Raw genomic sequence first — 27,113 nt, forward strand, 5'->3', positions numbered from 1 at the left:
AAGTCAAAAGATAACTGTTTTTGAGTTACTACAATACAATTAATACAATTAACAGTCACAAAATATGTTTGCAAACTGTGGCAAACACCTAGATTGGCCACCCAAAAGCCATTCATATCCCCCTTCTATCATCTGTTTCTCTCCAAGAGAAACCAGAAAAAATTAAAAAGTATTTGATTTCAAATAAATGCAATTAAAGATGACCAAGTGACACAGTTCTAGGCAAGAGGGCTGTCCTTTTCAAATAAAGAGGTAAAGACTTGCTAGGATAAAGCCCTTTTGTCTCACCTACCTACATCCTCCCTGAATATGGATGAAAAGTCTGGAGATATTAAAGACCCCTTAACGGTAAGACAATAAACATGAACACAAAGGCCTATGAGGCAGACCACATGGAAGTGAAAGGAGTCAGGTTTCCTGAGCCACCTTATCAGGTCTGGACTGCCTACTTCTGGAATTCTTATTGCATAAGATACATAAAAGCTATTGCATTAAGCTGTTATAGTAGGCTTTTCTATTAGTGCAGCTGAATGTGCTTGTAAAGGCTACAAATACAAAATACTCACATAAAAATCAAATTGAGTTATGAAGAAAATTCTAACCAACCCCTCAAATATTTTAAAAAGAACCTCAATATAAGTTTATATTTTTGTGTTCTTCACCTACAGGTGACAACCACACAAGCAATGCCAAAAAGGGAGGGTAAGGGGAAACATATGATGGTGGCAAAATCCAGAAGACAAAGTTAAACAAAAGTGAGGTAAGACTGGGAGAGAAATAAGGGCATGAACGTAATACCAGACAACTATGGACTAATACATGTTTTATCTGGTATTGCCCAGATGTCAATTTCCACTGTCAATGAGGAAAATAAAGTTTATTTCTTGGGCAGAGGAAATTCCAATTCAGTTTTTAAGTTTGAACCTTCAAACTTGGGAAGGTTTCTTCCAGGTCATCAGCAAGGGTCTTATCAACTTCACGCAGGATTTTTAGAACGTCTTCCACCTGTGAGTCAAACAAAAGAATCAAGGAATATAAATAGAGGAAAAGCTAGTTTTCGATATTGATTCTTAAATATAAAATGTTCCGTGGTTTCCAAATAGTCCAAGGGAAAGGAAATGTTGACAGATCCGCAAATGACAAAAGTATTTTTTAGTGCTCTGAAATATTAAGGAAGTAACTAGTCCTTGCCACTTTGTTTTACTCTTAACTAGTATTTATCCTCTCCCTGCTTCCCTTTAGGGGGAGCTTTATTATCACCCTCCTGGCTAACACGTTCAAACACTCCCACATTACATATTTCATTTTCCAAAAAAAGTTCCTATTTTGGGCCTCCCCGGTGGCGCAGCGGTTGAGCGCTAGGTTGCGAAGCTGCCCGCGGCCTCTGTGGCACCGGTTCGATCCCTGGCTGCTCCCCAGCCACTGGAGGAGGGTCCCGCATGGCGTGCAGACCTCTCCTGCCGCCCGCTGCTCCCCTCAGCAGTGTATTTCGTCGGTCTGCCTGTTCTGCTCCCCGCTCTGGCTCTGGTGAATTTTCTCACCCTCCCGCACTTCTGACTGTACCCAGTGCTTGTATGAATAAATAAATAAATCTTTAAAATAAGTAAATAAATAAAAATACATGCCTCTTAAAAGTAAAAAAAAAGTTCCCATTTTGAAGTAGGTATAATGGTAGCAAGTGTGATATAATTTGAAGAATCATTAAAAACTACTGACTAAAACTATCTAAGAATCTTATTTTTGTTTAAAAATATGCTAATTCAGGGCCTCCCCGGTGGTGCAGCGGTTGAGCGCTGGGTTGTAAAGCTGCCCGCAGCCTCTGGAGCGCTGGTTCAATCCCTGACTGCTCCCCAGCCACTGGAGGAGGGTGCCACATGGCAAGCAGACCTCTCCTGCTGCCCGCTACTCCCCTCAGCAGTGTACTTCGGTCGTTCTGCCTGCTCTGCTCCCCGCTCTGGCTCTGGTGAATTCTTTCACCCTCCCGTACTTCTGACTGTACCCAGTGCTTGTATAAATAAATTTAAATAAATAAATCTTTAAAAAAAATAAAAATATGCTATTTCATATCAGAAAGAGTAAGTTTAGTGTTGATTCCTTTCTTTTAAAATATGAACTGTGCCAATGTTACCTCAAAAAAAGACAGTAAAATTTATACTGTTACATAAGTTACTCCAATAAATTCTTCAGCAGTCTCCTATCTGACAAAGGCATTACATCTTGTACTTGTATGCACTATCTTTGGACAACTGCCTCAAAGATCAAGTGCTTATTACTCAAAACATTTTATTTAGTAATCCTCCAAAACTCAGTCACCTATACATTTATTCATACTCACCATGGGGCTATAGAAAGGAAGAAGGTTTTGAAATGCACAGGAACACTTCTGCTTGTTTAACTGGCCCTCTTTTAGTCCCTGAGCCACAGTCTCCTAAAGCAACAAAATAAAAAGATATAATGTCAAAAAAGGAAGGTTTCTAAAACTATATTTGGTTAATTGATACAAACCAGTAATAAGGATTGAGTAAAGCATTTTGGCAATAGCTTGCCATTTTTACCTCAGTTATCTTCATATTTATAGTGTTGAACCCAGTAATCTGACTTCTGAAAAACCTATGCTAAGGTAATCCCAAATCAGGAAAGGGAAGCAAAAATCCAATGAATATGCACAAGTATGTTTTTTTTCTAAAATAGATGGATATAAAGGGTATGCTTAAAGGAAGAACATGCTAATAATCCTGAACATATTCAGGAAGAATATTACTGAAAAAAAGTTTTCAGTAAATTCTGAAAACTGATTTTTTGGGGGGTAAATCGTATATTGAATTGGCTCTAATGGAAAATTTTTCAGTGAATTGAATTGGAGTCAAGAAAAATGTTTATAGTACAATGTCAACTGAAAAGATCACTCTAAAAAATTGTATATACCGGGCCTCCCCAGTGGCGCAGCGGTTGAGCGCTGGGTTGTGAAGCTGCCCGCAGCCTCTGCAGCGCTGGTTCAATCCCCGGCTGCTCCCCGGCCACCGGAGGAGGGTCCCACATGGCGCGCGGACCTCTCCTGCCACCCGCCGCTCCCCTCAGCAGCGTGCTTCGGTCCTTCTGCCTGCTCTGCTCCCCGCTCTGGCTCTGGTGAATTCTCTCGCCCTCCCGCGCTTCTGACTGTGCCCAGTGCTTGTATAAATAAATAAATAAATCTTTAAAAAAAAAATGTATATACCAAGTTATAAGTTTGTAGAAACTATAACTATACAACACTACATCAACTGTTTAAGAATATAAACTAATGGTGACAGGTTTACTCCTTCTCTATTTCCCTAAATTCATATGGTTATACTAGTCTTATATTAAAAAACAAAACAAAGTAACAGCAATAAAAGTTAGAGTATTAAGCAATCCATTCTTTTGTTTAAAACTTTTTTTCCCTTACCTTTGTTAATTCCTGAAAAATATTAGAAAGAAATTCACATGAAATATCCTTCAAGATTTTCAAGTGGAAATCATCTTGGGTCAAATCAGATTTTTTAGTGTCTTCTGTGTTAGAGTTTGCCGAGTTCTCTGGTTTCTTCTGACACTGTTCCAAATTTTGCAAGACACGAATCAGGCTATCAATTAGAGGGAGTTCTACTGTATAAACAAATCAAGAGGCATGAAATTACTTAAATTTGGTTTCTCTTTCATTCATACTCTGAATATCTAGTGTTAGACACTATTTTAGGTACTACAGATACAGTGGTAAACAAGATTATCAAGAACTCAGCCTTCAAACTGCTTACATTTTTATATTCTCAAAAAATCAAAAGAATAAAACAGATCATTTCGGGTTTCACTAAGGTCTATGACGGAAATTAAAGGAGAATATAATAAAGCAGCTGGCAGTGAAGGTTCTCTGAAGAGATGACACAGAGCTGAGAATAATACTTCAGAGTCCAGGAAAACACTTCAGGCTGAGGGAATAAGTGCAAAAGACCCAAGCAAGAAATGTTACAGAAGGTCTGAAGAACTAAGGTTAGTGTGGCTTAAACAGAGTGAGTGGAACAGGTGGGTACAAGATGAGTTCTGAGAGTTAGGCAGGAGTCCTATCATGTAGGGCCTTGGAGGCCACAGTGAGAAAAGAATTAGAATTTTAAACTTTAGCATAAAATTTTTTAAAAAAGATTTATTTATGCATACAAGAGCTGGTGGGGTACAGGCCAGAGATGCACGGGGTGAGAGGATCCACCAGAGACAGAGTGGGGAACAGAACAGGCAGTACACTGCTCAGGGGAGCAGCAGGCGAGTCAAGAGAGGTCTGCTGCACCATGTGGGTTTCTCCCTGGCGGGGCGAGGATCGAACTCGTGCTGCAGAGGCTGCAGACTGCTTCACAGTGTGGTGCTTAACCCCTTGCGCCACCAGGGAGGCCCTATCATTAAAATCTTACAGCTTTGAAATCTTATGCTTTATTAAGTTAAAAGTAGTACAATTACTTAAAAGATGGTCAATCATTTTAATTAACCTGTAACTTTTAAATAAACCTATAATAAAAACTGAACATAAAACTACAGCACAGACTGAAAAACAGACACTCTAGCATGAACACACCAAAAGCTGTCACTCCGATTTCCTTTCTAACTCTACCATTTCTTCTTAGTAATTACAAATCCAGAGAAAAAGTTTCCTACAACACTGAATCAGTATATCGATTAAAAAAAAAATCTAACTTCACTTAGGTCTAACGAACTAAAATATCTAACCAAACTTCAATACATGAAAATCAAAGTTTAAAAAAATTGGCACTCAGGGAAATCTTATCCTGTAGTTTTCACCTCAGTGTCACCTCTTCAGAGCACTTCTCCTGTCTGGCTGCTTTATTATACTCCCCTCGGATTTACTCCCACTCTATTATCTGTCTCCAGCAACTCTTCATTCCAGCACCCAATACATTACTCCACAAATTCCTTGCAGCTCACATCAATCTACAGGATACCAGAATCTCTTCTCTCTTACTCCTCCCAACCCTAATCCACAAAGCCTATTCAAAGCTTAGGGAGGATGAGGGAACTGGGAGTTAATCAGTGGCATGGAGTAAAAAGAGCATTTCTACACTTTCTCATGCAATCATAACAGTCATTAAGTTGTGGAAGGTGGGGAATACAACAGCTAATCATATATCAAGAAAGATGTGTTCCTAGTATTCCAAATAAAAACTCTCTATTTTTCAACAGAAAAACATATATATAGGTTGTTAGGATGTACACTAAAGACATTTTCTTTTCCTTTTAGAAATCATCACCAAGAAACCAAGAAAATGAGCATCAAAAAACAAACTCCAGCTTGGATAAAGCTAGGACACAATAGAAACCTCAAACACAAGATAGGCAGAAAAAGTATCAAAAGCAGTATAAATCATCCAAGCAACACTACTAGGTATCAAAACAAAGTTTTAATAATTAAAACACTATACATAATAGAGCACTGATTATGTACTGATACATAAATAGAGCACTGGAACTAAATACACAGACAAATTCAGAACAAAGTAATGATGAAATTTCAATCCAGTGTGGGGAAAATGATTTATTCACTAAGTGGTACTGTGATAATTAGGTAGCCATCTGGGAAAAAAGTTGAGATTATAAATTAAAGAGGAATCAACAATTTAATTGCAACCATAAAATCATTCTGTAACAGAGCATTTGTTTACATAGGAAAATATTCATTTTATATATGTATGTGCATGTTTGTGCATGTGTGTGTATGTGTGTATATAAATATATAAATATATTTTCTTTTGCATAGAAGAACTGGGGTTGTAGGCCAGAGGTATGGCGGGGTGAGGGATTTACCAGAGACAGAATGGGGAGCAGAACAGGCAGACTGACTTAAATACACTGCTAAGGGGGAGCAGCGGGCGAAACAGGAGAGGTCTGCTGCTACATGTGGGTTAGCTCCCTGGCTGGGGATCGAAGCGAACTCAGGCTAGAGTGATGATAGTGCTAAGACTTAACTTATAGGCCACCAGGGAGGCCCCACTTTATATTTCTAAATGAAAACAGCTGCCAAGAAAGGAGGACTTAAAAATATATATGAAAAGTACGATGTCCTTGTTGGCTTTTGCCTTTCCTGGGGACCTCCCATGACTGAATTTCCAAGTCCCCTGTCACCTCTGGATGACAGGTTACAAGCACTATGTTTTATAAATTTCACAAACTTTTTTGCATTGAACATATAATATTTTTGTAATCAAGTAATAAAAGGACCTTAAAATATGTGCAAAAGAAATAAATGAACAATACCCTGGGCTACAATTTTTTTTTTTAAGTCAGAAAAGCAAGTTTATTATCATATAAAGAAAAGGACAGCAAAGCTCTTTGAACAGAGAGAGGTCCCAAGTGGGTAGCCTGGTCTATTAATCTGGTAAGACAAGAAATTTAGTAAAGTAAAATGATACTTGCCATTTTCAATCTTTAGATTCTCCTCTTCAGCCTCTGAAGCATAGATGGAAAACAATACTGAAAAAACAGAGGCTAGCACTGTTTTCTGTTCTTGAAGTATGATGGGTGGATCATCAGGCTGACAAAATTCATGGCAGGCCAGATCAAAAAGTAAATTCCAAGTGTCTTTTCCAGTATTAGGACACTGTACTTAATAAAGACAACAAAGAAAGTAGTAATTTAAAAACAGAAAACAATGTAATGAGTAACTATAGTGCTTCCCTATATAACATCTTACCAATTGCTTGAATTCCATCATCCTCAGTGGTAAGCAGCTGTAAGATATGCATGTAAACATCAAGTCCTTCCAGATGTTCAGAACTAAATGTAAAAAGCAAAAACAACTTTACAGTTTACAGCACTGCAATCAATCATTCAATCAACAAATATTTATCACTGGCCTAGTCACTGTTCTATATGCCCAGGATAAAATAGAGAACAGGACAAAGTCTGCATTCACCAGAGCATACATTCTAATGGGGGATAGCAATCAAAAACAAGTATTATGGGGCCTCCCCGGTGGCGCAGCGGTTGAGTGCTCGGTTGCGAAGCTGCCCGCAACCTCTACGGTGCCGGTTCAATCCCCGGCTGCTCCCCGGCCTCCGGAGGAGGGTCCCACATGGCGCGCAGACCTCTCCTGCCGCCCGCTGCTCCCCTCAGCAGTGTACTTCGGTCCTTCTGCCTGCTCTGCTCCCCGCTCTGGCTCTGGTGAATTCTCTCACCCTCCCGCGCTTCTGACTGTACCCAGTGCATGTATAAACAAAAAACAAACAAACAAACAAAATAAATAAAATAAATAAATAAAGCATGCCTCTATAAAAAAAAAAAAAAACAAGTATTATGTAATGTAATATAATCAACATGCAGGGTAAGAAGTAAAAATTCTTTTTGGTTCTGTTCCATGAAAGCAACACTGCAGAAACCTGCAAGGAGATACTTCATCATTCTAGTTTACTTAAATAATCAGAACAAAAAATGAGACTTTTTGAAAAGTAACATAAGGCCCACTGCACCAAGCACTGACAATAATAATATTCTAAAACTTCATAGGATATTCTAGTTGCCCAGATGAGAGTATTAAAACCACATAAGTATAATTGTTTGGATTCCTAGACATTCACAATCCTAGATTTTCAACCAAATATTTAAGTAAAAAGATAAAGATTAAACAATAGCTCAGAAAATATATTCTTTTTTTTTTTTTTTAGGATTTTTCTTTTTATTTTTATAGAGGCATGTTTTTATTTATTTATTTATTTTATTTGTTTGTATGTTTTTGTTTATACATCCACTGGGTACAGTCAGAAGTGCGGGGGGGTGAGAGAATGAGAGAATTCACCGAGCCAGAGCGGGGAGCAGAGCAGGCAGAAGGACCGAAGTATACTGCTGAGGGGAGCAGCGGGCGGCAGGAGAGGTCTGCGCGCCATGTGGGACCCTCCTCCGGTGGCCGGGGAGCAGCCGGGGATCAAACCAGTGCTGCAGAGGCCGCGGGCAGCTTCGCAACCCAGCGCTCAACCGCTGTGCCACCGGGGAGTCACCTCAGAAAATATATTCTTAACAATGTTTTCAGGCATTATGTCCGGGCTATAAAAACAGAAATATACAAGACACAGTTCCTCTACCTTTATAATGTTTATGATCTAGGAGAGATGATGAGTAAAGGGATAATTACAATAAAGTGAGATGGATGTAATGCTAGAAGAAGTCCAAGGTGCTAGAGGACCACATAGCAAGCAGATGTAATTTAATTTGGAGAGTCAGGGAAAGTATCATAACAAAAATGTTTACACAGAAACCTGAATGGGCAAAGAAAGTTTGAGTGAGGAAATAGTGTGCAAAGGTTTATACACAAAGGAACTTGGTTCAGTTGAAGAAATGAAAAAAATCTCATAGAGTTGAAACACAAGAGTACCAGGGTTAAAAATGGAGAAGCATTGTGCAGAGTTTGTAAGACAGGTTTTTAAAAAATCTATCCTATGGTTTCACTTAGATGTGGAATATATAGTGAAACCGAACAAAGGGTTAGAAAAAAGACAAACTTTTGCAAGCCGACCATAGATCTAAGGCATACAGCTGGGGAGGGGGAAGAGAGGGGTCAAACCATGGGAGGGAAGAGCACAGGGACTAAGATGATGGGTCACAGGTGCTGTGGTGGTGGGAGAATTATGGGATTGCATCTGAGGGGAGAAATCAAATACTGCACAAAAATGAACAATGATGCAAGAAAATAATTTTTAAAAATTAAATCAAAAATCTATGCTAATTAAGAAAGGCAACTGAAGAATTTGAACAGAAAGTGAGATGCTCAATGTATATTTTTTGTTTTTTGTTTTTTTTTTTTTAAGATTTTCTTTCATTTATTTAGGCACACAAGAACTGGGGTATAGGCCAGAGGTGCAGGGGGTTAGAGGACTCACCAGAGACAGAGTGGGGAACAGAATAGGCGGATTGACTGAAGTACACTGCTGAGGGGAGCAGCAGGCGAGTCAGGAGAGGTCTGCTGCACCATGTGGGTTGCTCCCTGGCCGGCCGGGGATTGAACTCATGCCGCAGTGGCTGCGGGCAGCTTCACAGGTTGCGTCTTAACCCCTTGCGCCACCGGGGAGGCCCTCAATGTATATTTTGGAAGGATGGTTCTGCAGTCTAAGATTGGAAGGAGCAAGCTTTGGGGCAGGAATCTCAGGTAAGAAAATGCTCCAGTTGTCAAAGTAAAAGACAGCTACCAAGCAGTGCGAAGGATGGGATTCCAGAAAATGTCAGAAACAAGGCTTTGTGAGTGACTGGCCATGGGCAAAGAATAGAACAAGGAAGAATCAGTAATGGCTCCACGTTTCTTCCATATTATCCAAACAGAATAATGATTATGTCATTTACTGAGACTGAGAAAGCTGAAGAGCAGGCTTGGGGAAAAGATGAGTTTAATCCTCACTTAGAGTAGGAAAAGCACATGAAATGAACTGCCTTTAATGTGGATTATTAAGATATACAATTGACGATTAAACAGATTAATGCATACATTAATTTTCTAGTGGCTAACAATAAACAGTTCCAATGACCTATAAGACTTAGTAATCAGGGCCTCCCCAGTGGCGCAGTGGTTGAGCGCTGGGTTGCGAAGCTGCCCGCGGCTTCTGCGGCGCTGGTTCGATCCCCGGCTGCTCCCTGGCCACCGGAGGAGGGTCCCACCGGCTGCTCCCCGGCCACCGGAGGAGGGTCCTACATGGCGCGCAGACCTCTCCTGCCGCCCACTGCTCCCCTCAGCAGTGTACTTCGGTCCTTCTGCCTGCTCTGCTCCCTGCTCTGGCTCGGTGAATTCTCTCACCCTCCCGCGCTTCTGACTGTACCCAGTGCATGTATAAACAAACCAAACAAACAAACAAATAAATAAATAAAACATGCCTCTATTAAAAAAAAAAAAAAAAGACTTAGTAATCACCCAAAGAAAGACATCAGAGCCCTACAGTCGGTCACTTATCCAAGCCCGGCATACATACACATGTAAGAAGCAAGAAAACAGAGGATGTCTAATGTTAGTTGCAGAAGTTGTTAAATGTCCATGGAGGGCCTCCCCGGTGGCGCAGAGGTTGAGCGCTGGGTTGCGAAGCTGCCCGCAGCCTCTGCGACGCCGGTTCGATCCCCGGCTGCTCCCAGCCCACCAGAGGAGGGTCCCACATGGCGCGCAGACCTCTCCTGCCGCCCGCTGCTCCCCTCATCAGTGTGCTTCGTTCCTCTGCCTGTTCTGTTCCCCGCTCTGGCTCTGGTGAATTCTCTCACCCTCCCGCGCTTCTGACTGATATCCAGTGCTTGTATAAATAAATAAATAAATCTTTAAAACAAAAAACAAAACAAAAAAAAAATGTCCATGGAAAATAAAGCTCAAGAAAACCTTTTCTATTTGATTTAAATTTCACAAAATTGCAGATTTGAACACAGTAAGTGTAATTAATCCTGAACAATAGCAGATAGAGCTAAGTTATATTAGAGTAGGTACTTTGTAACCATTATGATTCTTGTGAGGAGAGAACACTTGTCACCACAAACAGCAGTACTCAATAAAACCTGACAAAGATCAGCTGTATGCTATTCATCTGCAGAAAAGAAACTAAAAAGACTGACAAAAATACCTCTAGTGATTGGATTTTCCCATATTTTGCACAAAAGAGGTCACCCACCGTATTTGTTTTGCAGCTTCAAGTACAGAGGGCACAATTTTAAACACTGGTCGCTCTTCAGAACCTTCTGGAGGTTGGTCCACAGGCTGAACAGCCCCATTTCCAACCCATTCCAACATTAGTTTCTCATCCAAATCAAAAAGTTTGTCCACAACTTCTCCAACCTTCACTAGCAAGTCAACTGCAAAGATTAGAACAGATGGTGAAATCAGGGAAAAAAATTCTAAAGTAGTCAGTTTAATCAAAATTCCTAAAGCTATTCCAAGAAAGTCAAACTATGCCAAAATATTACTTATTCCAAAAGCAATTTGTTTAACTCCTTTGTTTAAATTTGCTTGTCCTTCTTCACTTTAAACAGTGGATTTATCAGTATCCTGGTAGTTTAAGAAGAAATTTTATATCTTGAATTGAACTACTTTCTCATCTCACAGTCTGTTTTTTTTCCAGTGACTTCCAGAAATAGCTGCCTGGTTTTCTAACAATTAAATATTATCAGAAATATTTTTTTTCTAGATTACATGGTGACTTACCATTTGTTGAACTAGACATGATGAAGCAAATGCTATCATAAATAGCTGGATGTTCCCGGATTCTTTCAACCCAGACACTGGCCACCTCTGTCTGGGAAAGGCAAGTAAGCAACAACCTACATGATAAATGTGAGTTTAATATCTGTATTTCAAAAACAGTAAAGGGAATTCAAGCATGAAATGTTAACTCTACTTTGCTAGATTCCTTACCTACTTGTTTCCAGCAGAGTAGGAGGGTCTGAATCATACAAACACTGCAATAATACCTGGCTACACAAACAAAAAAGTTAACACAAAAAGTCCACGAATGACTGCAAGACTTCTCTCATTTCAAATAGCAAAGTAGAATTTCATTTCCTTTTTTAAACAATTTAATTGTGAAATATAGCATACAGACATGGAAGTCTGTAAGATACAACTCTATACTTCATGAGTAATTAAAAAACAAGTATGTTTCCAAGAAACAGGCCAATGGTGCATGGCCTTAGCCCTGTGTGTACCTATCTTCCAAATCACAATTCTATTTCCCATCTAGAAATAACTATTATCCTGACTTTTCGAGCAATCATTTCACTGCTTTACTCTATTATTTTTGTTTTGACGTAAAACTGTATTATGAATGAAACTATATTTTATGTATTCTTTTAAGTCTTAAGTCCTTTTGTCAACACCACATCTTTAAGATCTACCCATGTTGTTCCTACATTTGTACAACAGTTGATTCACTACATTCCACTGTATAAATATAACGCTATTTTTCCAGCCTACTACTGATGGCCACTGAGATTGATTTTAATCTGAGGCTATTTCAAGCAACGCTTCTGTGATATTTTTGGCATGTGTGATTTCTTTTACCAAACACCTATGAGTGGCATTGCTGGGCCATAATATATGCACATCTTCTCACTTGACCAGATAATGTCCAACTGCTATAAAGTGGTTAAACAAATTTACATCCCATCAGTAATGTAAATTGTTCCATATTTATTTTAAGATAAGCTTTTAATCGAATTAATCGAATGTTACTCATTCTCAGGTTTTTGATAGGGACCACTGGAGACCAGACATAACAATGAGTCATTCTCTCCACGAATGACTGCAAGTTAACAAGGAATGAACACCTTAAACCTGGATTTTAAAACCCTCCACACCTGGAAAAAGTACTCCCCTCTACCTTACAGAGCTAGTACTTGACCTCTGTGATAGATCCTATAGCCCTAGTTAACAACTCCCTAGGACAGATTTCTTACCCTACTGTGGGCACAAAGTTCTTTGAGATTCTTATTAATAGCCATGAAACCTCTGACTAGAAAATGAAAACTCACAAAATAGATTATGATTCCAGAGTGTTCTCAGACCTCTTAAAGCAACCACTGAAGTTTTTACCACTATAAAACCTTTTGCTCAAAACTTCCTGCATGTAGGAGAGAACTAGGATCCAACGAGAGGTATAAAAAGCTTTTGAATTACAGAGGCAACCCTGCCTATTCCAAGTCCCATTCCCTGACCTAAGTCAGAGATCTCAGGATGAACCTGGAAACCAAGTCCAGTTTATCTAGACTGTATTTCTCTGAGCCTAAACTGACCCAGACTCTGGTCAGGTTCCCCCATCTCCAAGCTTTGCTCCACTAGTTTTGATCCTATCTAGCTTACCACTGCTGACCATGCAGGTCCTCCTGCTAATGAAAAAGGAAACAGATCAAAATCCTGAATTATATCCATAAATAGAGCACATAAATAGGAAGCCCTTACCTACCATAATACACAATTAAGTTCCTGGAGAATGTTCACCAGGAGAAAGGGAGTAATACACTTCAGAATATTATTTTCCTGTCTCTTCTATGTATTAGGATTTCCTTAGGGATTTGAAATAGGAATCTATCTTTTTTTTTTTTAAGATTTATTTTTATACAAGAACTGGGGTACAGGTCAGAGGCATAGGAGGGTGAGAGGATTCACCAGAGACAAAGCAGGGAGCAGACCAGGCAGACAGACCGAAAGCACTGCTGAGGGGAGCAGCGGGCAAGACAGGAGAGATCTGCCACACCATGTGAGAATATCCCTGGCCGACCGGGAATAGAATCCACGCTGCAGAGGCTGCGGACAGCTTCACAGCACAGCACTCAACCAACCCACTGCACCGCTGGGGAGGTCCCTGAAATAGGAATCTATTTTTAAAAAATAGATTATTTTGGGGCCCCCGTGGTGGTGCAAGGGGTTAAGCACTGCACTTATGAAGCAATCCACAGCTTCTGCAGCACGAGTTTGATGCCTGGGCCGGCCAGGGAGAAACCCACATAGCGGAACAGACTTCTCCTGTCTCGCCTGCTGCTCCCCTTAGCAGTGTATTTCAGTCAATCTGCCTGTTCTGCTCCTCACTCTGTCTCTGGTGGATCCTCTCACCCCCCACATCTCTGGCCTGTACCCCAGCTCTTGTATGCATACATAAATAAATCTTTAAAAAATAATAAATAAAATAAATAAAAAACATAATTATTATGTAATAAAACTTACCCAAGATTTTTATCACTGCTGATGGACACACATATCTCTTGAAAACAGGCCATATTACCTAAAATTCCCACACAGATTTCCTGCCAAATCAAATTTCACAAGTCACAATGGCTGAAGTAAAAGACAAATCAACAAAACCTGGAAAAAAAAAACTTTTACTGACCCAAGCTTGGGAGGAGATGAGAATATATAAGATTAATATATAAGATTAATAATACAATAGACAATACAGACATTAACCTGGCTCTAGCACTAAGTGGTAGAACAGCATGAGATAAGTATAGCAAATAAAAGGATCAGCATAAGGGCACTGAATACCATGTTGAAGAGTTTGCATTTCATCTAGGAAGCCATCTAAAGCCATGAGGGCCCTCAAGGAGGGGTGCATTATACTGCAAACCATATTTTCCAATTAATCTTTTCATGTTTTTCAGGTAAGTACCATGGGATGGTACTGCTGGGGCACACCATATTTCTATTTTTAGCTTTTTAAGAAATTTCTATACCATTTTCCCTAAATGTTGCACCAATTTACATTCACACCAACAGCATACAAGAAGTTCTTTTTCTCTGCACCCTCGCCAACAAATGTTTCCAGTTTTTTTGATATAATCCATTCTCATAAATGTGAGGTGATAATACCTCATTGTGGTTTTGATTTGCATTTCCCTTGTAAATGAGGTTGACTATTTTTTTCTTGTGCCCATTTGCCATCTGTATGTCTTCTTTGGAGAAGTGTCTAATCAAATCTTCTACCCTTTTTTTTTTAATGGAGCTGTGGTTTTTGTTATTGAGGTATATGAGTTCCTTATATATTTTGCTTGAAATCTTGAAAACTTAGTGGTATTTGAAAAGGGATAACCCCTTGTTAGATATATGATGTGCCAATATGACAGTAGATTTCCTTATCATTATTGTGGTGTTTTCTTTCACTATACAAAAGTTTCATAGTTTCATGTAGTCCCATTCATTTTGCTTTTGTTTTCTTTGCCATTAGTCAAGTTCCCAAAGACATCTCTGCAGTTGATGTCCAGGAATGCATCACCTGTGTTTTCTTCTATGTATTTCATGGTTTGAAATCCCATGCATGTCTTTACTCCATTTTGAGTTAATTTTTGTGTATGGTGTCAAATAATGATCTTGTTTGATTTCTTTGTATGTGGATATCAAGTTTCTTGACACCATCTGTTGAAAAGGTTTTCCTTTCTCCATTGTATGGTTTAAAGTCAGGGAGCAAGATACGTCTTTGCATCTGTGGAATGATTCTCTCAATGTATTGTTGGAATCAATTTCCCAAGATTTTGTTGAGCATTATTTGCATCTATGTTCATCAGAGAAATCAGTCTACAGTTTTGCTTTTTATGATGGTCCTTGTCTGGTTTGGGGATCAGGATAATGCTGGCCTCATAAAATGTGTTTGAGACTATTCTCCCCTCTTTAATCTTTTAGAAGAATTTGACAAGGATAGTTACTATATTTTCTGTGAAAGTTTAGTAGAATTCACAAATGAAGCCAGCTAGTCCTTTTTGTTCTTCAGGAGACTTCTGATTACTATTTCAATTTCTGTATTTGTGATTCAGTCTATCTGTTTCTTTCTGGATCAGTCTTGAAAGTCAAGGAGTTTGCTAAAAATACAGATTTTCAAGTTCGATCTCAGAGCTACTGAGTCAGAATCTCCAGGGTAGGACTGGGAAACTATTGTTTACCAACTACACCATGTGACTTTTATAATCAAATAAATGTGATAATCACTGATTTAGAACTTAAGAAATTTGGATTGGAAAAGCCAGTTTGCAAGCAGAGAATAGGTGGAGATGAGGCACAGGAATTATAAAGGTCACAGCTTGATCCCCATACACACAGATTTGTAAAGAGCGGAAGAACTCACTAAGAAAATGAATATAATGTGGTCAAGGGATCTAGGTCTATACCTCAAAAAGATCCAAACTTAGTGTATAGGGAAAAAGAAAGAAAGAAAAAAAAAAAAAAACAGTAAAAATGACAGAGAAGTGACTGAAGAAGTCAGACCGCAAGAGTGAGGTAGCACCAAAGCTACATGAATGGAGAGTTTTGATGAAATGTGGTCAAATGGTAGGAAAAGATCAAGAGAGTAGGGGTAGAAGGAACACATGCAGTTCCCTTAAAAATTAGAGGAAATAACTGAACTTCTAACCGGAAACAAAGTTTCTCAGTGTAGGCTGCCCCTTGGAATCACCTGGGCAACTTTAAAAGCTGTCTTACCCCTTGGAGATTCTGTTTTAAATGATCTGGGTTTGGCCTGATTCAGGGTTTTTAAAACCTTCGCTGACCAAAACTCCTCAAAATGTGGGCCCTGGTCCAAACCTTACGGGATCAGAGGCTTTGGGAGGTAGGCCCAGTAATCATTGATTCTGGGACATGCTGAAGCTTGAGAACCTGTGCTATAGGTGATTCTAACATGTGGCCAAGGCTGAGAATCACTGCCGTAGACAGACTATGGCTTGCAAGCATAAATAATGATGTAACTATTTCCTTAAATGCACCATTCCTCACATAGGCTTGTGTTCTTTAAGTACTAATCAAATGAGTCAACATGTTTAAGTTACAAAAATCCAAGAGAAAATCATATAACTGTCAAATCTCTATATTAATGTAACAACCCAAGGAGAAAGTGGCTCATTGTTCATTAGGACCAAATACAAGTGGGACATTTTACTACATAAAATTTTAATTCAGGGCTGACCCAGTGGCGCAGCAGTCGAGTGCTGGGCTACAAAGCTGCCCGCAGCCTCTGCAGTGCCGGTTCAATTCCTGGCTGGCTGGCGAGGGTCCCACATGGCGCGCAGACCTCTCCTGCCGCGCCCACTGCTTCCCTCAGCAGTGTATTTCGTCACTCTGTCTGTTCTGCTCCCCACTCTGGCTCTGGTGAATTCTCTCACCCTCCTGTGCTTCTGACTGTACTCAGTGCTTATGTAAATAAATAAATAAATAAATCTTTAAAAAAAATTTAATTCAAACTGAATTTGTAAAAATATACTACAGAATTCTCACTTTTTAATTTCAAAGAAAAATAGACTACATACTATAATAGTTATACTGAAGTTGTTCAGGCTAATTTCAAGCCCTAATTCCATTCTTTCCCAGTTGTACAACCTTAGATAAACTTCTTAACATGAGATTTAGTTCTTCTACTTATGAAGTGGAGATAAATGCCTACTCATAGAGTACTAAAACAAATACCTGGTGAATAGCAAGCAGTAACTCATAATTATAATTAGTTAACATGTGACCTACTAATCACCCAAAATATGCACATCACGTGCAACCTAAATGGCATTTGACCACAGTACACTGTACAGAACACAGTTAAAGACTAAATAAGAAGTACAGATGACTGTCTTGGGGAGTTACCACCAGTATTGGCCACTGAGAGCTTACTCAATGGGGAAGGCTGTGAAGAAAAATACCATCTTGGATCACAGATGTAAACAGCGAGAGGGCAGGGAAGGCAAACAGCATGATCACAGTAAGCTAAGGAGTAAGACAGGGCTGGCTAAATTAGAAGGAGCATCTGGAGGGCAGATTTCATGCTGGAAGATGAATTAGGTTCAGATTATGGAAAGTCTTGAGCAATAGGCTGAGTTTAGAGTGATGGTTTTTAAGCAATGGAGGATTTTATGAATGAAAAAAGAGCAATGAACTAAGAAATGGGAGGTCCAGGGAGTGTTTCCTGGTCTGCCTCATATTAGAGTATCACTTCAGTTATTCCTATCTAGTTTCCGCAGCTATTAAATGAAAGTATTAATCTCCCTGGACTATCCCAAATATAAAATTCAGTGACTATAATAGTTTTAAATACAACATTGCCTAGTACCTAGTAATGTTTAATAAATACTTGCAGACTGATTTGTAGCCAGTAAGAAAATTAATAAAAGATTATCCAGCACTATCTGTTATTATTCCAAAGAGGAGGTTTTAGATATATATATACTTACTCTTAATCGAGGACATCTGGATTTGGCCAATACGCCCATAAATATGTCAGGAGCATTAAATTCTTGGAGAAATAAAGCCACATCCTGAAAAATAAAGATAAATTTCAACTTAGATACTGGCTATTCCTCTTTGAACCCATTTTTTAAAAAATTCATATATACCTCCTTTAGGCATAAGAAAAAAACCCATAATGCTAGGAATTATGTCAAAAGACAAAAGCAATATTAAAATCTTTGTGATAGCTGATCTCAACACAATGGAATAATTCCAACAAATCAAAACTAATTGTGATATTCCAGAGGACTGTCCTCTTCTTTCTGCCTTTAATGTATTTACCGAAATGATCTTTCTAACGTAGCTAGAATTCTCATTAACACAAGACACATTTGTTGATTGTCAGGTAATATGCTGGAAGATAGGGATATGAAAAAAGAGTAAAATTTGTAATTACTGTTTTCTAAGAACTTTAAATATGACAAGGAAACAGGTCAAAACTCATACTGGCGCAAAATCCTCATGCCCAAATCAGAATGTATTTTTTCAAAATCTTTACAGAAAAAAATTCTGATTGCAGTGTAACTGTGGCAACTGCGGACCTCCTTCCTAGAGTCTGCCCAGTCCACAGAACCTACAGGAACACCTCACACAAGTCAAAGAACTGGAGTGGGCATGTAACCACATCTCACTAGGAATGTGGGCCTCAAAACTAAGTCAGGTAGTTGTGGAGATGTGCATTGTAAAATACTGAAATAAAACTAAATTTCTGGCTGTTTACTGTCTCAGACTTTTATCAAATGTGAGGGCACATCTGTAATAGCTAAACTTAAAATACAGGCTATGTGATAATGCAGTTCAATATGTATAGTAATAAGCACCCTGGAGGCACCTCAGAGAGAGAGAAGTAATCCTTCAAAGCAGTCAAAATTGAGGCAAACCTGCGTGACTGTTGACTGAGAGGCAACCTCGACTTATTAAGAGACAGTGGTCAGAGAAACAGTATTTTCCAAGATATACTCCAAATTTAAAGTCATAGCAGCAGGTGCCCTCCATACTAAGTGATCAGACTATTTATTATATGCAATATTATATTGCAGTGTTTGCAGGGACTTATTCCTGGAGTAGCAAGTGGTGGCCTAACAATATCAACACCAACAGTAATAATGGCAATTAACATTTATTGAATAAATATTAATTGCCAGGCACAGAGAAGCAGTCTGCATACTAATTCATCTAATTTCAAAACAACCTGTAAAGTAGCTATTATTAGCCCCTAATAATAACTGATAAAATGAGGTTTTAAAAGGTTAAGCAACCTGCCTAAGATTATACAATAAATAGGAGAACAGAGCCAGGATTTGAACCTACGTGAGTCTGACTCAAGGCCATGTGCTGATTTATCAGCACACCATGCTATCTCTCAGGTATTCATTCATTCTTCACCAAATATTTATTGAAAAATTCAAGTAATAGACACTTTTATTTCAGCCTCTAGGGACACATTAGTGCACAAGCCAGATAAAGTCTCAGTTCCACTGAGAGTTTTTATTCTAGAGGGATGAACTAACAATAAACACATAAGAAATAAATTATATAATTTCTTTTTTTCTTTTTCAACATCCACAAGGGCAGGTTTATTACTTTAAAAAAAGGAAAGGGACACTTGCACAGACACACGTGGGCAGAAAGAGCTGCATCTGAAGCAAAAGGTTTGTTGAAAGAGACGCCTGCATAGTCACAGGCAGCCAGTCTTGGGAGGAGGGCTGCCCAAAACTACATCATTTCTAAGTGCTACAAAGAAAACAAACAAGATAGTGTATGCTAGAAGTCAAGCTAAGGGGAACCACTTTAGATATATCAGAGAAGATATCACTAAAGAGGTGACATGAAGCTTTTAAAAGAAAAAAAAACCTATCAGAGGACATAGAGATCCAAAACAATCACTAAATAGTAAGATAAGTGTTAACACAACAACACAATGTTCAACAGAATGAACATTCCCCCTGGAGTGTCTGCGGAGGCATCACAGATGAGGTGACATTTAAGCTGGGCTGGAGGTCATTCCAGGTTGAGAGCAGCATGAGAGAGCATAAACACATGAAGGTGCAGCAAGTATCTGGAAGTCCCTGAGGCTGTTCAAACACATAGTGTCTGAACACAGTCTCGTCCAAACAACTTTATGCCAGTGATCATGGAACAGCTCAATTTTCTAGAGGTATTTCAAGAACAACCAGGAGAGGGTGAAGAGGAGGCCAAGAAACAGGGCATTTCCCCTCCATCAACAGTTTCAAAAAGCAGTTGTTTTACCTATTTGTATTTAAGGACTTTACGCTAAGATTTCATTTGAAAACAGGTGTTTTTTTAACCACAGCTTCTCAATTGTAGTCAGGCAAAAAGACGACTTGAACAACACTCTCAACCAATTTGGTCTAACATGCATTTATAGGCCACACCACAATACGACAGCACAATACAGATTCTTTTTAAGTGACCATGTTACTGTTTACCAAGACAGACCACATTCTGGGTCATGAAACAGTCTCAATACACTTAAAAGGCTTCAGAGTATTCACTGCAGTAAAAAAAAAAGCTACCTGAAAAAATTTCAAATATTTGAAATCTAAATAACTGATTAACCAAAGGAAAATTAGAAAGTGCTCTGAACTAACTGAAATGAAACACAACATAACAGAGGTTGTAGGATACTGCTAAGCAATATTCAGAGGAAAATGCATAGTGTTAAATGCCTATATTACAAAAATAATGGTCTCAAATCAACAACCTCAGCTTTTACTAGAAGAAATTAGACAAAGATCAAATTAAACTAGAGTAAGCAGAAGATAGTAAATAATAAGGACCAAAATGGAAATCAATGAAATAGAAAACAATAAAACAGAGAATCAGACCAAAGGCTGATTCTTTGTGATGATCAATAAATTATAAGGGCCTCCCCAGTGGCACAGTGGTTGAGCGCTGGGTTGCGAAGCTGCCCACGGCCTCCGCGGCGCCGGTTCAATCCCCAGCTGCTACCCGGCCACCAGAGGAGGGTCCCACATGGCGCACAGACCTCTCCTGCTGCCCGCTGCTCCCCTCAGCAGTGTACTTCGGTCCTTCTGCCTGCTCTGCTCCCTGCTCTGACTCTGGTGAATTCTCTCACCCTCCAGCGCTTCTGACTGTACCCAGTGCATGTATAAAAACAAAAACAAACAAACAAATAAATAAATAAATAAAACATGCCTCTATAAAAAATAAATAAATAAAATAAAATAAAGTATAAAACTTCTAGTCGGCCTGACCAAGGGAAAAAGACAGGAGACACCAATTACTAATATCAGGAATGAAAGACCACTATGTCATCATAAATCTTAAAGGACAATAATGTAATACTATGAACAACTTTATGCCAATAAATTTAACAGCTTAAATGAAATGGATAAATCCCTGGAGTACACCAACTACCAAAGTAACATGAATAGCCAAGTATTTACTAAAGGAATTGAATTTATGGTCTTTCCCACAATATACTAAAACAACCAAATGGTGACTTTCATAGTAGAGAGTTGTATCTCAATAAAACTGTTATCTTCCAAGTTCAGATGAATTCCGCCAAGACTTAAGAAAGAAATAATATCAATTCTACACAAACTCTTCTTGATATGTGAAGAGGGAAAGCTTTCCAATCTGTGAAGATAGAGTAATTACCTTGGTACCAAAAGGACTGTATTTCATGAACACAGATAAAATTTCTAAACAAAATTCTAACAACTTGAAAAATTACTCAACACAGTTCACCGTATTTTTTTTTTAACTATTTTTTTTAAAGATTTATTTATTTATTTATACAAGCACTGGGTACAGTCAGAAGCACGGGAGGGTGAGAGAATTCACCAGAGCCAGAGCGGGGAGCAGGCAGAAGGACCGAAGTACACTGCTGAGGGGAGCAGCAGGTGGCAGGAGAGGTCTGCGCGCCATGTGGGACCCTCCTCCGGTGGCCGGGGTGCAGCCAGGGATCAAACAGGTGCCGCAGAGGCTTCGGGCAAGCTTCGCAACCCAGCGCTCAACCGCTGCGCCACTGGGGAGGCCCACAGCATATTTTTAAATTAGAAAGAAAAAACACATGATCATCTGAACAGATACTTTTGTTAGCAAAAGCATGATAAAATCCAAAATCCATTCCTGATACAAACTCTAGGCACACTAGGAACAGAAGGGAACCTTCTCAATCTGCAGCTACATCATACTTAATGATGGAAGCAAGGCTCTGCCTACAGTCAAGAACAAGACAAGGATGTCCCTTCTCACCACTTCTAGTCAACATCATACTGCAGGCTCTGGCAAGAGAAAATATGCAAGAAAAATAAATAAAAGCAATTCAGATTGAAAATGAAGTAAATCCATAAATGACATAATCATTTATGTACACTATCTATGTAAACAGAAACTATAAAAAAAGGTACTATGACTTCAGTGCTTCAGCATAGCTGCAGGATATAAGTTATACAAAATCAACTGCATTTTTATATACTAGTACTAAAGAGACATTGAAATTTTCTTAAAAAACCATTCATAGTATCATCCAAAAATACAAAATACTCAGGACCAAACCTGACAAAAGATATGAAAACCTATACACTAAAAACTATACAATTTTGCTGACAGAAACTAGAGGAGACCTAAATAAATGGGGAGCTATAATTTGTTCATGGATCAAAAGACACGTCATTAATTTGTCAGTTCTTCCACTAAAAGATGTATAAATTCAACTAAATTCCAGTCAAAATTCTAGCAAGTTTTTGGTAGAAATTAACAAGCTGATTCTAAAATTACTTTTTTAATACTTTTTTTATGATTTTATTTATTTATACAAGAACTGGGGTACAGGCCAGAGGCATGGAAGGGCGAGAGAATTCACCTGAGATAGAGCGGGGAGCAGAACAGGCAGACAACCGAAAATACTGCTGAGGGGAGCAGCGGGAGAGACAGGAGAGGTCCACCACACCATGTGGGTATCTCCCTGGCCGGCAGGGACTCGACCCCGTGCTGCAGAAGCTGCAGACAGCTTCACAGCACTGCATTCAACCCACTGTGCCACCGGAGAGGCCCTGATTCTAAAATTAATATGGAAATACAAAGGATATATTTCCTTTGTAGGACAACCAAAACAACCTTGAGAAAGAATGTAGTTGGGGGATTAATGCCACCTAATTTCAAGATTATAAAGTTATCATAATCAAAACAATGTATAGCCAGATGACAGCTACTTCCCCAATGCATAATGAAAACTTTCCAGTAGAAAAATAGAATTAAGCAAAATTAAATTCTAATCACCTCTTATAATCTCCTCTCCCTAATCTCCTGCCTGTGATTAACTTTTTAAAATTTCTTTTCTTATATCATTAATTTTTAGACAGTATTTGATTTCCCCCCTCAGGTGTAGTTCCTATAGTCACAACATGAATGATTCTTAAAATAATAATGATGAATGAAAGAGCAAGACCTCTCCAAAATATAATATAATCACATTTATATAAAACTCAAGAAAATGCAAAGTACTCTGAAGTGATAGAAAACCAAGCCAAAGATGCCCAGGAAGGGTAGAATCAGTGAGGGGTAAGAGGTCGAGGTTACAAAAAGAATAAAGAAACTTTTGGGGGTGATAGAGAAGTTCTCTCCCTTAAATATGGCAATGGTATTGTTGTAGAGCGCCAAACTGTTGTAGAGCAACCCCGATACAAAACGGGGTGCCTGACTGTGGGTCCTCACCCGCGCGCTTAAAAGGACTTATCAATGCTCTACTGCAGGCACACGTGAAAGGTTAATAAAAGGTTTATTTACAAGGGAAGGGAAAATGAGGAAATGTACAGCTCTGGGAGAAAAGTGGGAGACAAAGTTTTAAATGAGTCCTACCCAATCCCCCGATTAGGAATCCCAAAATGGCGCTCTGAGAGCTGGCCGCCAGCCAGGAGCGGTGAAGCCAGGAGGCGAGCGATCGCGAGCCAGAGAGTGAGCAAGGCCCACGTGTTTGGTTTTTTATATCCAACCTGGCTGCCCAACTCCACCCTCAGGTCCCAGCCACCCTCCCCTTGGTGGTGATGGGATTTGTCTTTCCCAATGTCCTGATGGCTTTAGTCTGGAGTGGGGGTGGAGTCCACAAAGCCTGTATGGGATTAACTCAGGACATCACTTCCCCCTAACAGTATCATGCAGTTTTTTATGTAAATTACACCTGAAAATATAGATAGGTGTTGGTGTCAATTATACCTCAACGATGCTGGGTTTTTTTTTTTTTTTATTTTATTATTTTTTTTTAATGGTAAGTTTGTTTTTTTTTTTTAAGATTTATTTATTGGGCCTCCCCGGTGGCGCAGCGGTTGAGCGCTGGGTTGTGAAGCTTGCCCGCAGCCTCTGCAGCGCCAGTTCAATCCCCGGCTGCTCCCCGGCCACCGGAGGAGGGTCCCACATGGCGCGCAGACCTCTCCTGCCGCCCGCTGCTCCCCTCAGCAGTGTACTTTGGTCCTTCTGCCTGCTCTGCTCCCCGCTCTGGCTCTGGTGAATTCTCTCACCCTCCCGCTCTTCTGACTGTACCCAGTGCTTGTATAAACAAACAAACAAACAAACAAATAAATCTTCAAAAATAAATAAATAAATGAAAGATTTATTTATTTATTTATACAAGCACTGGGTACAGTCAGAAGCGCGGAGGGTGAGAGAACTCACCAGAGCCAGAGCAGGGAACAGAAAAGGCAGACCAACGAAATACACTGCTGAGGGGAGCAGCGGGCATGGCAGGAGAGGTCTGCCGTGCCATGTGGGACCCTCACTGGTGACCCAGGATCGAACCGGCGCTGCAGAGGCTGCGGGAGCTTCGCAGCCCAGCGCTCAACCGCTGTGCCACCGGGGAAGCCCAACGATGCTGTTTTAAACAAATGGTTGACAATGACGACTATCCATAGGCAACTTTCAAGACAGAGGTATACAAGTAAATCTCTTGCAGGAAAAAACATCTTAGGTGACAATATGGAGGAAAGAAGGGAGATGAAAGACACTAAAACAAGAATTTTACACAGGAATTACTGCAAAAGGCTAAGATGCACAATGAGAAATCATATAAATCAAATCTCTAGTCAGCTCTTCTCTTACCTGCAAAATAAGCTACTCCCTATGTCACAGAGTTATTATGAAGAGCAAATGGAATAATATCTATGAAAATACTTTCACACTATAGAATAAAATGGAGATTTTTGGCACTTAAAGTTCTTGTGACTTCAATCCCTATGCCATATACAGGAGTTATAACAGACACTAAAGTCTTTCCCCAGAGACTTAAGAATCGAACCTTTTTAAAAATCCATTCACCAAGCCTTTTCAATTTCCCTTCACTCCCATACCTCATCCATTGACATATCCCATACTCTGCAAATTTCATTCTCCATTTCTTCGTCAAGTTCCATCTGTTGCTCCTCATCAGCTGAGCTGGATTTGGTATTTTCAGGGGTAACAAGCTTCAGAAGCAAAAAGGAAGAAAAGAGATGATGAATGAAAGTTGTTCACAATAGTCCCCAAGGAAAATGATCCCATAATCGCATAGAAGTCACAAAGATGCTACCTCAAAGTATCTTCTCTTGCAAATACCTTGTGGGTTTTGTTTGTTTTTTTTTTTTAAAACGATTTTTATTTATTTATTTATTTATTTATTTATACAAGCACTGGGTACAGTCAGAAGCGCGGGAGGGTGAGAGAATTCACCAGAGCCAGAGCAGGGAGCAGAACAGGCAGAAGGACCGAAGTACACTGCTGAGGGGAGCAGCGGGCGGCAGGAGAGGTCTGCGGCCATGTGGGACCCTCCTCCAGTGGCCGGGGAGCAGCTGGGGATCGAACCAGTCCTGCAGAGGCCGCGGCAGCTTCGCAACCCAGCGCTCAACCGCTGCACCACCGGGGAGGCCCATGTTTGTTTGTTTTTTTAAGTAGTACCTTGGGTAAGTCTATGCATTCAATATTCATGGAGAAAATACTGTTGCTAGGCATTTGGGGTAGAAATACAAAGATGAGTAAGGTATGATCTCCGGATTTCAAATAGTTCAGTATCTAGTAGGGAAAACACCTGCAAACTGATAATCACCACAGAAAAGGCCAAGTGATCAAACTGAACTGTGGAAAGAGTTGTAAGAGGAAAGTACATAAATTTAGAGTTGATAAGACCTAGCACGTTTGGGGAGGGGTGAGCAATTTAGTGCGCCATGGGCAGATAAAGCTGTGAATGGATGCCGATAGCACTGGACTCCAAGCTAAGAAATGCGCTTTATTTTTTCCGGTAGGCAATGAGAACTACAAGGAGTTCCCATGAACCGGTTTTTGTGTCTTTTGGGTTTTTTCCTTTTCTTTACAAGGACAATTGCGCTGGCAGTTGTGTAGACAAAGGACTGGAGAGGAGAAAATTTTTAAATGTGAAAATCACTTAAGGAAACATAGTGGGGAGAGAATAAAGTTCGCATTTACTGAGAGCCTCCGTTGTGCGAAACACCACGTTAAGCACCCCCCGACCTTTATCATCTTATTTAACCCACACAATAATCCTACACACAATAATATGACCTTCCAGTTGATAAAAATTTAAAAAGTCAAGGCTCTGGGCGGTTAAGTAATTTGCCCACAGTCACACAGCCAGTAGGAGATGAAGCCCCCGATTTTGATATTAGAGCCCTTTGACTCCTAATTCACCAGTTATTCTACTACAACAAAAACTTACGAAATAGATAAGCTATGACTTTGGGGACTACAGTGGGAAGAGGAAAAGCAAAAATCCGAGCAATGTATTTGCATGATCAGCGTCTTTGGAAATTTTGCGAAAAGGAAAAATCTTTTAACAGCCAGCATTCCAGCACCCCCGCACTGTACTGCCCTTTCTGCTGAGGCACTGGGAGGGGCTCCCCTCAGTTTGGGGGTCCGCGGAGGAGGGCAGACGCAGGCATGAGACCCCTCCATGAGGGCCTAGAACATAAGAGTCGTGGGGCTGGAGGCTCCCGGGGCAGCGGGGGGCGGGCAGAGGCGGCGAGGCCGGGGATCCGGGGGAAACCCACGTGGGGCGCGAGTTTCCGCACCTGGATGAGCCCGCTGAGGACGCCGAAGAGCCAGTGCTTGCTGTAGACCGTGCTCCCTATGCAATCCCCCGTGGCCTCGTCCTCCTCCCGACTGGGCGGCGGCGGCGACGGGTTACGGTCCATGGCTCGGTCGCCACTGGCGCGCAGCAGCCGCGCAGGAGCCACGCAGGAGCCGCGCCGGAAGCCGCCGGAGGAGACGAGAGGCCTCCTGGCGGCAGAGTGTCCGGCACGACTCCCGCCACAGCGCCCCCTGCTGCCCAGTGTCGTGCCGGCCCGAGTGCCCGCCCACTATGCCCATCGGGCTTGGGAACCCGTTCCACCCTACCCAGGACCTGGGCACCGTCATGGTCATAATTATT

General features: G+C 40.3%; 1 protein-coding gene across 2 annotated transcripts; it reads right to left on the reverse strand.

The window, feature by feature from the left end:
* Positions 1-912: 912 nt before the first annotated feature.
* On the reverse strand, positions 913-26,942 carry SAAL1 (serum amyloid A like 1; the record flags this gene model as incomplete). 2 transcript variants are annotated; one of them, XM_084242334.1, is made up of 12 exons in its annotated part: positions 26,755-26,942; positions 25,045-25,158; positions 17,659-17,742; positions 13,685-13,764; positions 11,381-11,440; positions 11,171-11,286; positions 10,641-10,821; positions 6,707-6,789; positions 6,430-6,618; positions 3,425-3,621; positions 2,336-2,428; positions 913-1,005 (listed from the first exon to the last, which is right to left on the reverse strand). In XM_084242334.1, the coding sequence occupies exons 1-12, from the start codon at positions 26,875-26,877 to the stop codon at positions 913-915; spliced, it is 1,413 nt and encodes a 470-aa protein (XP_084098460.1). In that variant the 5' UTR covers positions 26,878-26,942. The 2 variants fall into 2 exon arrangements, with proteins under 2 accessions (XP_084098460.1, XP_084098461.1); XM_084242335.1 differs by lacking the exon at positions 17,659-17,742.
* Between the last annotated feature and the right edge of the window lie 171 nt (positions 26,943-27,113).

This window comes from Talpa europaea, assembly GCF_964194135.1.
Source record: "Talpa europaea genome assembly, chromosome: 1".
Lineage (NCBI taxonomy): Eukaryota > Metazoa > Chordata > Mammalia > Eulipotyphla > Talpidae > Talpa > Talpa europaea.